This window comes from Malaya genurostris, chromosome 2, assembly GCF_030247185.1.
Source record: "Malaya genurostris strain Urasoe2022 chromosome 2, Malgen_1.1, whole genome shotgun sequence".
Taxonomy (NCBI): domain Eukaryota; kingdom Metazoa; phylum Arthropoda; class Insecta; order Diptera; family Culicidae; genus Malaya; species Malaya genurostris.
In genome coordinates this window covers 308,214,728-308,230,004 of record NC_080571.1, presented here as the reverse complement: position 1 = coordinate 308,230,004, position 15,277 = coordinate 308,214,728, and the positions used below count along the sequence as shown (strand labels likewise).

The 15,277-nt window shown below is 37.5% G+C and overlaps 1 protein-coding gene across 13 annotated transcripts in view; it reads right to left on the bottom strand.

The window, feature by feature from the left end:
* The window catches only part of LOC131431016 (aryl hydrocarbon receptor nuclear translocator homolog), a 428,078-nt gene that overhangs the window by 185,808 nt on the left and 226,993 nt on the right, over nucleotides 1-15,277 (bottom strand). For all 13 annotated transcript variants that reach the window (XM_058596415.1, XM_058596414.1, XM_058596413.1 and 10 more), the window contains exon 3: nucleotides 11,830-11,910. In XM_058596415.1, the coding sequence (XP_058452398.1) occupies nucleotides 11,830-11,910 (81 nt within the window). The remainder of the gene's footprint in view (nucleotides 1-11,829; nucleotides 11,911-15,277) is intronic.

Here is a 15,277-nt window from a genome sequence, read left to right as displayed (position 1 = left end):
ATATCACGAGCCTTGTGCTTCTGAAAATAAGTGACCAAAGCGTTGAATCGAAAGAACGCTTAACAATCGATACGTAACTGCGATAGCAAACACAAATCATTCCATTCGGATACAGATCCGGTGATATAAATTCCGCAACAACTATAAATCAAACGAAATTTTATTCACTTCTAAATGTGTTCGAAGTATAATTACAGCAATGTTAACAATATTGTATTATAAACAATCAGAGAATTCCTTGGCGCTCGTCGGCACAAACCAAGATTTTTACCGCTTCGCTTTTCCGAGCCAGTTTCCATCCAGATATGGAAGAATCGCACCGGGACCGAAGCTGCTGCCGAGTGCCGGTGGGAGTTTGAGTGTGTATGCGGGGTAGGGTAGAAAACATTTTCCCGCTCCTTGCAAAATTCCACCAGCAACGGCATTGTTGTAAAGCATCATTTAATTCTTTGTGATTAATGCTGAAGCATTTCTTCTTTCACTGCAATTCCTCAAAATAAAAACAGCGAACCTGAAAATTCCCCCCTTCTGCAAAAAGAAAAAAACAGGTTGGAATCGAGCAGAAGAGGACTGCCCCGCGCAGCTTTACTTAGCCTTCGGGGGATCTCCCGAAAAAAAAAGTGAACGAAAACATAGCGATAATGATGATGAGGTTCACCACTGCGCCTTGCACCAGATCCCGGTTCGAATCTTCCGCAAACTCCGAACAAAGTGTCTTCATCAGTGCAAAACGCATATAAGTACTTCGGCATCATTATGTTTTGATTTTTTCGCACACATTTTGCGCTTTCTGTTGGTATCCATAAGCTCGATTCGAGCAGGACAACCACCGACCACGAGGAGTTTGGTGCCGCCAACAAAAAAAAGAAAGAACTCAAACGGATCAGGTTGAGGATCCGTACCAGGAACGTTCTGTCAGACTGAATATTTCCCTTCGTTTGGACGCGCAGAACCGGGAGAGATAAAACGCATGCCCTATAATTGCTTGGAAATGTTTGTAATTAAAGAATTCCTTGCGCAGTTTTTTTTCTGTTTTCGTCAGCCGATACCGAACTATTGTCTGTGTTCGATGGGAAGGTTGTTCGCCTGCCGTGGGATCATACTGCAGTATAATACATTAAATCCAATCAATATAAAATCGACTCGGTGCTGTCTAGGTCGTCAACAGTTTTGACTGCGGAATCAAGTTCGGGCAGCTCGTTTTGAACGTTTCGTGTACGGTGCCCAACAGCGGATTTCCTGTTCCCTCGTAATCCCGAGTGATTATCGCTTACTTCACTGCCTGCTTACAGGATACATAACAACCCAGTAAGCCCAGGAATGGATTAAAAGGCAAAACTGACAGGAAACATCAAAATATAGAAATAAAGAGGACTATTGTCAGTCGTTCAAAAAAAAAAAACAACAAAACAACAACTATAATACTGTGTCGTGGGACCTGTAGACTAGCTATTTCCAATAGTGTAACTTCTCAAACGAATATATTACTTATTTCGCTCCATTCCAGTGACGGAAAGAAACCAGAATAATTTATTACCTACCGGTAGTCGCCCTCAAATCGTTTTCAAACAATTTGAACCCGATCAAGTTTGATTGATTTTAATAACATTTATAACTGTATTGTAGAACTACTTCTCTGTTTTATGCTCATGACTTTCAATACAACCAATTAAAAATTAATTACTACGGCGATTACAAGGATCCGGAAGTCAATATACATTGTCAGTATCAAATGTGTACTTTCAGTTACTACCGAATTATAATGTTTGGCAATATTCAACTTTTGAAAGACTTTCGCCAACGTGTTTACATTGAAAAATAAAAAAAACACACTTTTCGTTCGTGTTTGACCGATAGACGAAAATCATGTTCTGCCCGGGTAGCAGCACCGGTTGGCGGCGGGCACTCGGCCGTAGAGGAACGATTTTCGAATATTACAATAATTGTTGGTTTTAATCGAATTTGTTCTACGTTCTTGCGTTTAACCTGGCAAAGGTGATCAAATTTTGCAAACATCAAACCCGGAGAAGGTGGAACCCACGTTCCGAAGGGATTCACATCGTGTTGCAATTGTTTCAGAATGTTTCAGCTTAACGCTAATTGGCAGGTACGGGGCGCAATTTCTCCACTTGTTGTTGCAGTTTTATTTTCTCCCGGGACCACACCGCCATTCGACATTTCATTAACTGTGTTGGGTTCGACAGACCACAGCAACTATTGCGTTGGTTCTTAGTCAAGGTAAGAATGGGACAGAGATAGAAAGTGGTTAATTTACTTTAATGTTTAGTTACATTCTGATCACCTGGACGGACGTTGGTCGCTGGGACGATGCCGCAGGAGGGTAGCGGAAAGGTGCCGGGAAGCCGAGACAGAGAGCGAGCATAATTTGTTGGCAAAACTTGTCGAAACTAAGCTGCTATTTGGGTTGGTGCTTATTGTTTGCTTGCTTGGTTCAGCCTGGCCGGCCATCAAGAACTGCTACACGAATAACGGTACAGGAAGTCTTAATGATCCGGCAAGCAAAGTAAACGGTAGCTTTACGCTCCGCTGGCACGGTTCCGGAATCGGTAATTATCACATATTGCGGCTAATGGTTGGCAGAAATAAAAGTGCAACCCGTAAATCTTCCCACTCCGAGACGTTTGCAGTGCGCGCAGTGGGCGAATCACAAGGCAGTGGCTACCACCGATGCCGTTTTTCAAGGCAACCGGGAAAGGACGCTCTGGGTTTCGCTCTGGGATCCTGTAGAAACTGCAAATGGTTTGAGTGGATCAAGGAATAGAAAAATGTAATTTTTGATGCAAAATGATGCAAAATGAAGATATGTTGAAAATCCTATAATTGCAAAAATCCTTACTTCTGCAGATTTTCGTGTCAATGTAATTCAGTTACTAAGAAAAACTCAATACCACTTTTTTTATTCTTCAAATAACTTTTGAACAGAATTGAATTTCCAGAAAAAATACATTTGATGACCAAGAGTTTTCCTGCGAATGTAAATTTCAACAGTTGATCCTATGCATTTAATTTCTTACTGTGTAATCCAAAAACTCAATAATTGATTTACTATAATGAAATAAACAAAATCTTGGTCATTTCAGCGAATTCTGTTTTACATAAATTCCCTTCGCCGTATGATTTGCATCACCAAATCGTATCTCAATCGTAACATATTTGGTGAAATATTGTTCGGGTTACGAGTTATGAAAGATGCAGACTTTCCAATCGTTTTTGCTACCGTTCGAAGAATAGACTTATTCGTCGTAATTATTGATTGCGCGAAATGACCCATTATGTAAAACGGCATTCTGCGTAAAGGCTCTCTTCGAATACATATTTAAAAATATAAAGATCTTGGCACAATTGAGACCAACTTTCCCAAGGATAAGCTGTAAAAAAAGTGCTTGGTAAATCGGTGATTTGCACTGTTTACTATTACACTGGGAAATCTAGGTTCATTTTATTTATGTAAAGCTTACTTCAGATAGAATTGGAACAAAGACAATTGCCTGTATTTCAGTTATTTATTATTGAATTCAAGATCTTTTTTTATTCAAATGTAGCGTTTTCTTCATACTTTTGTGAAGAAATACGGAGAAAATTATTCGTTACGGTTTCGAAGGAATTCTCGATTTTTTCCTGTAACACGGCTCATTAGGCGGCGCACACCTTCTTCGTCCATCGTTTCAGCTATCTTATTCCACCAGGTCGTCATCTGATTGATGTCTTTGACAACCTTTCCCTTTACCTTGAGTCTCCTCTTCGTGATTGCCCAGTATTTCTCAATAGGGCGGAACTAGGTGGAAGTTGAGTGGGTTAAGGTTTTTCGGAACAAACTGGACCCCTTTCTCTGCATACCATTCTTGAACGACTTTGCTGTAATGACAGCTTGCCAAATCTGGCCAAAACATTACGGAATGGTCGTGGGATCGAATGAACGGTAAAATTCGTTTTTGGAGACACTCTTTTTGGTATAGCTCCGATGTCATTGTCTTATTTGTAACGAAAACTTTCGTTTTTTTTGCCACAGCTGCAAATGCCCTGCCAAATCATAAATTTTCTTGCAAATTTGTAGGCAAAAACAAATTTGAATTTGGCTGGAAAATCCCCCGAGCCGTTGCCAAGTAAAATTCTTTACCTGGATTTTGCCCAAAGTCAGCCTTCACATTTCCTTATACCGTTTGATAACTCGCCATACGGTATTTCTGGGTATTTACAGCTGTTTAGCTAGCCTAGATGCAGACCACAATGGATTTTCCAAATAACTGTGCACAATTTTTCCCTTCTTTCGGCTTCCATGCTGATTGTTTACAAAGTACAGTCGATTTGCGGAATGTCAAAAATCATACCTGAAGCTGACAAAATTCCCGACTATCAAATCCGTGCACCAGGAACGCCACAACATAAGGAAAAGTTTGTGCCAATTCTAAATGAAGCAAGCTTTAGAAGGTCAGGCCAAACCCAAACAGCTGCATAGCAAACACTTGAATCCGATGCTCGAGCTCGGTATGGTCAAATGCCGAATCAGATCGGCAACAAGCCTTTGTATTAAATTCTTTTTGTAGAATTTGAACTTCTGTTTCAACATACTTCGCTGATTCATAGCGTACAGAACCATTGAACCATTGAACCATGCTACGATAATACTAGTTATGCGCTACACCATACAAATTAATTTAATCGACGATAGAATTTAGACACAAGCTTAGGCTAATTCTTGAATGACCATACCTGGGCTGACATTATGCATCTCGAATCGAGTTGCTCGAAACGATTATTTTTGAAGTCGATTCGACTGAACTGAGGCATTACGTATCGCTTTCGACCTCGTGATCGAGATCCTAACAATGTGGTACTAGATTTCGACTGACGCTGCTCGAACTGTCATAACCAGAGATGCCATTTATACAGATTTATCTGTATTATACAGATTTTTACATGCGCATACAGATTTAATACAGAGTACAAATTTCTTACAGATTTCTTAAATTTAATACAGATTTATACAGATTCCACCAAAAGTATTAAGGAAAAAATTAAACTATCTATTAGTATTTGAGCTATCTATTAGTATTTGATTGCAATGACGAGATAAACGTTTAGGAATCAACGTACAAATCACTTTTTAAAATATATATTTTTAGTGAAGATATTTAATGAAGAACACTGAAATCCATTTATATTAAAATTTGTAACTAAATTGAACTTAAAAGTAAGACAAGTCTTGGCATCATGAAACATTATTGCCAGACTGACAGTTGTATTACCTGACTCGACGTTGCATATTGGGTTTTGGAAATCCATCTCAGCTTATGAAGTGAACATTTTCAAATTAGACAAGTATATGGCACCATAATTCAATTGTTGTTGATAGGAAAACAATTATAAAATTTCGTCGATGAATATAATATAAGATATGAAATTTAATCTACCACTATATAACCATAATCTATTGGAATAACACCTTTTAACATAATTGTATTGTAGAAATTTCATATTAGCGAATACAGATAAATACAAATATTTTATACGAATCAATACAGATTTTCTATGAAAATATCTGGCATCTCTGGTCATAACATACATAGGTAAACAAACCCATATACATTGCAATCATGAAAAAAATTAAACTGAATTATTGTTCGAGTATTTTCGATTACATTTATTCAGTTCAAGTACTGAAAAGCAGCAAACTGTTTGTAATACTGCTGTTTTAAGTTGCTGCACGAAATTAACATGAACGCATTTCTGAAATTTAAATCAAGAAGCAGATTCGTTTCCACTCCATTTGAAAACGTAAAGAATTTTTTCAAGCGTGTTCTTGTACACAATTTATCGATGAACTTTTGAAATTATAATAAAAAAAATTCTGTATTTCTCATGATTTGTTTCAAGTCTAATACAATTTACGTCATCCATATGTGTAGTTTTAATCAAAGGCTTTTAGGTTTTGCAGCTTTCTTTGTAGTATTTTATCATATTTATTAGGAGATATTGCTTTAGCTAATATACCTGGAGCAACCCATTCTTTGTAGTCTTCATAATCTATTTAGGTACTATTGAAGAGTCAAATACACGCTAATAGCACGAGATTGTGATGCTTCTGGCATATTCTAAATACTTTCAAGGTGTTTGGACAAATTTTTCAATTCACTTGAGTTAGATATATGGGTAAAAACATTATTTGCTCATTGCTATAGAGCGAATAAGCTTTTTCCTACAATCCGTTTGAGCGACGTTTTCATTCCACAGGATTCAGAAATTTTATTACAAACTACAGTTACTGGGCATAGGTTAGTTTCGACTTACTTTTGTTATTTTAAGTAAACACCACGCAGCTTTCATTTAATATGCTTTCTAAACAGTTCGACTTGTACATAATATGTCAAACACACAAAATATATATAACGATATACAAAATAATGCATTAAAATAAAGAATATCAATACTAATATGTTTATGAAAATCTAAGATGTTATCGATAATACCTAAATAAAAAAGAAACGTATTCGAAAACTCATAGTCGATAGTAATAAGGCTTTCGACCATTTCTTATCGAGTTCAGTCGTTTACGAGCTCGATTGTTTTGGTTCCTTAATGCCAAAACTTCTCGATAATCTAATACTTCTTCGAGTGAAGTCGAACGAAGCTCGATGATCGACTTCGAATCGAGAACCATAATACGAAACGTGGTCGATTCGATAAAATTTCAGTCGAATCGAGATACATAATGCCACCCCTGAATCGGCCAGTTATAGTCTAAAATTCCTTTTCGTTCGGCAGGTCAGTTTAGACATCGTACTTCGGTGTTAAACAAAAAGTTGTAAGTAGCAGAAACTTTACGTCTGCTTAGCGGTTTATGTTGGACTGATAGGTGACATAACAGCTCAACATAAACTATTATGCACTGATGAGTCTAAGACGAAATGTAAACAAAATTAAAACCGGTTATGTGCTCTAAGCACAAACTTAGGCTAACCCCTGAATGATCGATAGAATATTTTCTGAGAAGACTCTTTTCGAAAAATTTAAAAACCGATGAAAATACAATGTATATTGTTTCACACAACCTAATCTGCACAAATTAACCTAATGTTTCTCGAGTCTTGTTAACTTAAAAGCATTTTTTTTCTAAAAGAGTGGATATTTTTTACTTTCTTTTATATCTTTGTAGTAATTCTCTAATAAAGTGGATATAAAGATATAGAGAATTACTACAAAGATATAAGAGAAAGTAAAAAATTATCCACTCTTTTAGAAAAAAATGCTTTTAAATTAACAAGACTCGAGAAACATTCGAAAATGATCGGAAGTTATATATTTCAAGTAAACGTTCATATAAATTCGCTGTCGTGCCGCATTTAGCAAAACTTTGTTTGACACCACACAGATAAAAATATTTTGTTAATTTACATCTTATCGTATGCATATATTTGGAGCAGGAAATTTAATATAAAGTTACTTGACTGTTCTTTATTTTTCAATGCACTTTCAAAGCAAAACTAAGCGTTATTTTAAATATACAGTTGTATTCAGTTGAAAATTAATGCATTCTAATTTAAATTTTAATCGATGATGGTTTTCAATAGATTCAACTAACGTCCATTTCATAATACTATTGATCTACATGTCGTGTGGTGTAAATTTCATTATTTTTTTTCCGTGCATTTCGATTGGAAATTTTGCGTGTGTTTAAAAATATAGAAAAATATATTTGACCAATCGAAAATTGGTTTCAAAGTCGATTTAAAAAGAAATATAATTTTCATTTAATTCCGAAAAGAAGAATTTTTTGATTCCCAGGTTTTACTTGCACACAAACACAAAAAATTGTTCACAGTGTACACTTTCTCCATATAATCAACAATTACCTAAAACATTGTCCAATACACCAAATCAATCTAAGAAACTGTTTATGAAATATACCATTCGACTCAGTTCGTCGAGTACGCTAAATGTCTGTGTGTGTATGTGTGTATGTGCGTATGTGTGTATGTAACGTTTTTTTGCATGAACTTTTCTCGGAAATGGCTAAATCGATTTTCACAAAGTTAGATTCAAATGAAAAGTCTTGTTGTCCCATACAAAATTCCTGAATATTATTAGGATCCGATTTCCGGTTCCGGAGTTATGGGGTAAAATGTGCAAAAAAATGAAAATATGTGTTCTAACTTTTCTCATAGATTGCGCGACCGATTTTCACAAACTTAGGTTCAAATGAAAGGTTCTGCAGTCTCATACGTAGTTCCTGAGTTTTATGCAGATCCGACTTCTGGATATAGAAATATAGGGTAAAGTGTATAAAAAATTTTATACCATCACTGAAAATGGCGGAAAACCGAAATTTCTAAATCGATCTAAAATCTTCTCCAATTGATAGTTTTTATCAGTAGACGGTAAAACAAACCGATTCCGGTTATTCATTTAAGAATCGAAGAAAATTATTTTGAAGAATACCACAGTATTATATATAACAGTATGATTGATATGAGATAGCCATCATTACACCACTAGGTGGATTAAAACAGGTTTTTATTTTTTGTTTTGATTATAGAGGTTTTAACCTTAAGGTCATTCATCTCTTCGGGCCAGTAAAATTTTCTGACCCTATGTGCGGGTTTGGGAATTGAACCCAGGTGGGCTGCGTGAAATACATCGACTTACCCATCACGCTATACCCGTCTCCAGATATAGATTTTTTGTGCAAATTGTCCTTTTTGGTCATGAAGAGCATCTATGTTAAATTTTAGCATACTTAAAAAACACTAAAATGAAATTTAAGAGAAAAAAAATCGAGGTGGTGGCGAGAGGCCCTGGCCCCTTCCGAAATCAAAAACAGAAACAAACAAAAAACATGTTTGATACGAAGCGAATACTGTCAAAACTAATTGAAATGTAGGTTAAATCCGGGGCAAAATTAACGAAAATAATAAAAAGGTACTAAATTGTGCTGGATGAATGGAAAGAGAAAGTGCGCGAGCTTGCCATTGTTGGGCAAGATTATGCAGATGAGAAAGTTATCCTGCCGCTGGAACCCGAAAATACTTATTTAAGACTAAAAAACGAACGTAAGCGCACTTCGAATACATGTTTGGCTAAATCCATTATTATACGCTACAGAACAGAACGACTACCGGTCAATGGACTGAAGTGAGCATGAGTACTTCCAAGCGGCACAAGTGCCTCAAAGGAGAATTAATCGATCGGAAAAATCATGATGCCGGTTTTCTGGGATTGTCATAGTATACTTTTGAAGGACTACTTCAATGCAAGTATTCTCGTGCATTAATGGAGCGATAACAGAAAGAAATCGCGGTGAAAGGACTTTACATGAAGAACATGAGCATGGCTACCATAGTTAAAATCTACGGATTAGGGTTCCAATTAATAGCCCATACACCTTGTTCACTTGATTTGGTCTTCTCGAATTATTATCTGTTCCTAAGTCATCTATGAGAAATCGATGTGAGTCGTTTTGGAATTTTAGATCGCTACTTTCGGAACCTGATACAGAAAATTTTATAGCCAAAGTAAGTTTGTATTGCCATCAACTAATATGACCTACAAATTTAGAAGATGTTTTCCGTCCTCCTCGCATAGAAGCAAGGGAGTTATCTCGGACCACTTCTTAAAATCTATCACAAGTCTTGTGGATTGACATTTAGAAGATCTTTGACATGTGCGACTGAAACAGCATGACAGTAAACGTAAGAAATGTAATAAAATAACCTTCTCTTGGCGATCTTCAGTAAAAATATTTTTTCATCTGAGTGCCCCTCCTGAAACGAAATCTTGGGCGGAATATAATGATTATTCATATGTATTAGTAGATAACATCATCATTGTGATTAAATTGTATGTGTAGAAGCGTATTTGATAAGTTCGTTAATTTCCGCATTGATTCCTTGCAGAAAATCTGAGCTGATTTTTTTTCTAAATCGGCACCTGATTTTTATGCGTTATCAGCGTTTCATGCCAGTACGGGGTCCCTTATCCGATCAGAATTCTCTGTATGTTAAATATTGGAATCAGTTGTGTTCAAAAAAGAACGCACATAAGAATTTCCATTTCGATTCCCATTAATGTAAATAAATAACAGATCGGCTGAAAAGTTCGTATCGTTTCTATGAGAGGGCGCCACTAGAATTAAATACATACCATTTTCAGTTAGTACCAACCTTCAAAAGATACATGTATAAATTTGACAGCTGTCTGATTATTAGTTTGTGAGATATTGCATTTTGAGTGAAGCTACTTTTGTTATTGTGAAAAAATTGGAAAAATTCATTTCGTGTGTTGATGAAACACTACTTTTTGATGAAAAAAAGTGTCGCCGATACCAAAAAATGGCTTGACGAGTGTTATCCAGACTCTGCACCGGGCGAAGCAACAATTCGTAAGTGGTTTGCAAAATTTCGTACTGGTCATATGAGCACCGAAGACGATGAACGCAGTGGACGTCCAAAAGAGGCTGTTACCGATGAAAACGTGAAAAAAATCCACAAAATGATTTTCAATGACCGTAAAGTGAAGTTGATCGAGAAAGCTGACACCCTAAAGATATCAAAGGAACATTTATTCATAACATATTATTCACGAATATTTGGATATGAGAAAGCTTTGTGCAAAATGGGTGCCGCGTGAGCTCACCATCGATCAAAAACAACAACGAATTGATGATTCTGAGCAGTGTTTGGAGCTGTTATATCGAAATAAAACCGATTTTTTTCGTCGATATATAACAATGGACGAAACATGGCTCCATCACTTCACTCCGGAGTCCAATCGACAGTCAGCTGAGTGGACTGCACGCGATGAACCGAACCCAAAGCGTGGAAAGACTCAACAATCGGCCGGTAAGGTTATGGCGTCTGTATTTTGGGATTCGCTTGGTATAATTTTCATCGACTACCTTGAAAAGGGGAAAAACCATCAACATTGACTATTATATAGCTTTATTAGAGCGTTTGAAAGACGAAATTTAAAAAAACGGCCTCATTTGAAGAAGAAAAAAGTTTTGTTTCATCAGGACAATGCACCGTGTCACAAGTCGATGAAAACCATGCTGAAATTGAACGAATTGGGCTTCGAATTGCTCCCTCATCCACCGTATTCTCCAGATTTGCCCCCCAGTGACTTTTTCCTGTTCTCAGACCTCAAGAGAATGCTCGCTGGTAAAAAATTTAGAAGCAATGAAGAGGTAATCGCTGAAACTAAGGCGTATTTTGAGGCAAAGGACAAATCGTACTACAAAAATGGTATCGAAAAGTTGGAAGATCGCTATAATCGCTGTATCGCCTCTGATGGCAATTATGTTGAATAATAAAAACAAATTTTGGTAAAAAATGTGTGTTTCTATTAAACGATACGAACTTTTCAGCCGAACTGTTAATATTTAATCTGCATCTATGTCATTCAGCTGTGTGCAGTGTCCGGTGTTAATCTTAACGTGAATTAACAAAAAAATCCCAGACTATCTTCAAGCGCATTGTGTCAGAAACTACTTAGCTCATTTGCATGGTATAGACTTTTTGGAAACGACACAGAAAAGGGACTTATTTTTTTTATTTTTTTAGTATAAATGATACTCGCACAGGATGAGTTTTATGTATGTTATTCTAGTCGCGGAGGCTACACAAAATCAGCTATAGATTCAGAAAAAAGGAATCACTGCTCCTCATATGTTTGATATATTTTGAAAAACTTATTCTTGTTTTGCTCAATTTTCACGATAATAAAACTATATTCCAATGTTTTCTGTCTAAGGATCGAAAATGTGTTTCAAGGTGCTGTGGAAAACATATTCCGCGGGAAATCAATTTGGCTCACCTGGCGAAGCGTTCCTTGTCTTGAACGTTGTCCTCTTCCATTCTGTTGTATTTGTTACCACTAGCACTCTCCTCATCAGATCTGAAAGCAAAGCGAGAGGGAAAAATATTGATTAGACAAAGGTGGTTTTCAGGATGCACACACATACACGTTCTGTCAGTGCAGTGAAGTGGTAGCTAGGGGGAGGGCGGCGGTATCGATTATTCAATATGCGGGGCATTGGGGCGTGAGAACTCTTCGGGTCTCGAACGTGTGTGGCAGACTAAGAACGCACCAGGCTGCGGGTGGTCGGTATCGAGATTCTTTGTGTGTCATTCTTGAATCGGATAGCGTTTGCTGACCTATATTTGCAACCGCCAAATGAGTTCCGTCAACAAACACGTTCCGATCAACCGGGACCCAGCCGTGAAGACTAACCGGTCGTACAAATAAACAACATAACAATACGGGAATAGATACGAGGCGTCGGAGACTTCGTGTCCCTCACGCTCACGGTCACGCTCGTTCATTCAAGCAGCCGGTTCTTCTGTAAAAGTGCAGTCAAGCGAATCTGGTGGTGATTTTTCACCCCCACCATCGGTGAAGGTGGCTTGGGTGACTGAGAGTAGGACACCGGAAAAGGGCAGCAAAAACGCGCGCCGGTCGAGTACGTGGCAGACCTGAGCGGAAAGTCAAAACCGAGCCAATCGAGAGTCGGAACCGCTCAGACAGACGTCACCGGAGAGGGTGGAAAATTTGTTAGCTATGAGGAAGACGGACATTTTGAACTCGGACTCGGATGGATGCCTGAACAGGGTCGGCGGAAGACGAAAGTTGGGCAAGGCAGCCTCATAGCGTCACACAAGACTAGTCACGCTTGCCGGAGAAACTTCCGCCTTCGTCATCAGCATCTCGAGCACAATCAGGCAATAACAACGGGTAGCACGCATCGTGGTCTGCATGGAAGTCATGAACACAAATACACTGTTTCTGGACGTTACCATTTGGAAGAACGGTACGTTTCCGGTCAAGGTCAACGATTGGCTGTGGGCAGCAGACGATATTCCACTTTAAACAAACCGAAATATAAATTAAAGTTTCTATCAAGCTAGTTCCGAGAGGAATCTCAGGTGTGATAATAATTTGAAAACCAAAAACAAATCTCTGGTATCGAGAAAGAGATTGCAATTGTAGGCAGAATGTTATTCTAAAAATTCACAAACATCATTAAAATACATAGATAAAATAAAAGGGTCGAGTTGACGACTTTCAGTATCAAACCCACCCAAAAGTGTCCAGAATTTACAAACAATTGCCAAGATGCACTCAAATTAGCCGCCAAATTACCCATCCGAAATTGAATTATAATACACATACTGGCCTGTTCGGTTGTATCACCGCGTAACCATCAAAGTACCGGCTCGGGCCTTGGTTACTGCGCAAAACAAACTAACTTCCAATGATTAATTGGTTAATTGGACAGAATAAGAAGCAGCAAGAGGGTGGAGTACTGAAAGCCTTACTAGTGACCAGTCGATTGCTTGCTATAAAGTGTGTTTATGTGTACTCTTACTTTAAATTTTAAATTGCGACAGTTAAAAGAAGGCGAATAAACATCGAAAAAAAAACGAGGGGAGGCCATTGCGTAACTGATTCCGACTAAGTGCATTTTTTCTATTGAATTAAACAGTGCGAAAAAGATACACATCATTGCCTCCGGACGGACAACCGGCAACCGAGTGGGTTGTGTGCGGCGATAATTAGAGGTGGCACAGGCAACCAATTAGATTAGTTGCACACTGCTGCATGTATTTCACGACTGCAAATTGGTTAAAGAACCACTTCAATTGGTGCTTTTCACCTTTTGGTCTGTAAATCTACCGACTGAGATAATGTGGAAATAATCTACGGTCGGACTTGGAAAACTTTTTCAACCGACCGACGAAGGAAAACGATTTGCGTTTGGAAAATTAAATTTTATTTGTCTGAACGAATTGTTTGAAATGTGAAATTTGTCTTCGTCACGAATTGATACGAACTTTGATCTCAAAAGAAAACGAGGAGAAAAACATTTTATACCTACACTTGGTTAGTATATTTTATCAGAAACTATTTTCTATAGACAAAAACAAAATGACTCTACAAATCCACCTATTTTGCTTTAAAATCTGTGTTAATGATGAGATTAGATGTAATCTGCAGTTAAGAGCGAACAAAATACCTTCTATAATTAGGAAACGGGTATAGCGTTATGGGAAAGACGATGCCTTTCACGCAATCCACACGCAGACGAATTACCTTTCGATTAAAACCTCTATAATCGAAACAAAAAAAACCTTTTATAATTAGCTACCAGTTAAAATCAATTTAAAGTGACTGTAAAACTGTTGCGAACATCAACTTCGCAACATTTGAGGCATATTCTAATAAGTCGTCGTCCTTCCGTAAAGTAGATGAACTATTGATTTTTTCGCTTTTCTTTACCACATATTCTTTCCAGAGAACCATAGAGATCTTGTGGGATCGAAATCATGTCTTTTTTTAACAGTTGTCTGAAAAATATGCAGTTGAAACCTTGCCTGGTCATAAGACAAGTGTGTGTGCACCATTTAACAATTTTTCTCTCCGCTCATTTCCAGGCTTCTCTTAGGATGTGACTCAAATTCAAAGATCAATTGGCTGTAACTTCTGGTTCCGGAGATATAACAGTATAAGTGACGTAACGCTCGTTTTTTTTTTCTCCGCTCAATTCTCTCGGAGATGGCTGAACCGATTTTCACAAGCTGTGGCTCGTTTGAAAGCTATTTTTGGGCTGTGGATCAAGTTCGAAGATCAATTGGTTGTCACCTCTGGTTTCGGAGATATGATGGTATAAGTGGCGTAACCAACAAAATTCAATTTTCTCGGTGATGGCTGAGCCGATTGTAACAAGCTTACACGGGTAAAAAGTCTATTGCTGGTACAATGATTTTTTAATCTTCTAATGAAATTTCATGAGAAAAATAATTGATATCATGAAAATTTTCATGAAAAATGTGTTATTGTTTATGATATCAATCGTTTTGATCATGAAATCATGACTTATTATACTATATGATAAACATGATTTCATGATTTTTAATCATGCCTCCGGGAATAGATTTTTATCCGTGTAGGCTTGTTTGAAAGCAACTTTAGGATTGTGGATCAAGTTAAAAGATTGACTGTCCCTTCTGGTTGCGGAGATATGATGATATAAGTGGCGTAACCGACAAAATGCAATTCTTTCATCGGTTCAATGTTGTCGGAGTTGGCTGAGCCGATTGTAACAACGTTTGAGAGCTAATCTTGAGATGTGATTCAAATTCGATGTTGAAGTGGCTGTAGCTTCCGTTTCAAGAGATATAATGATATAAGTGACGTAACCGGCAAAACGCAATTTGATTCTTCGCTCATTTTTTCAGATAGGCTAGACCGACTTCAGCAATTC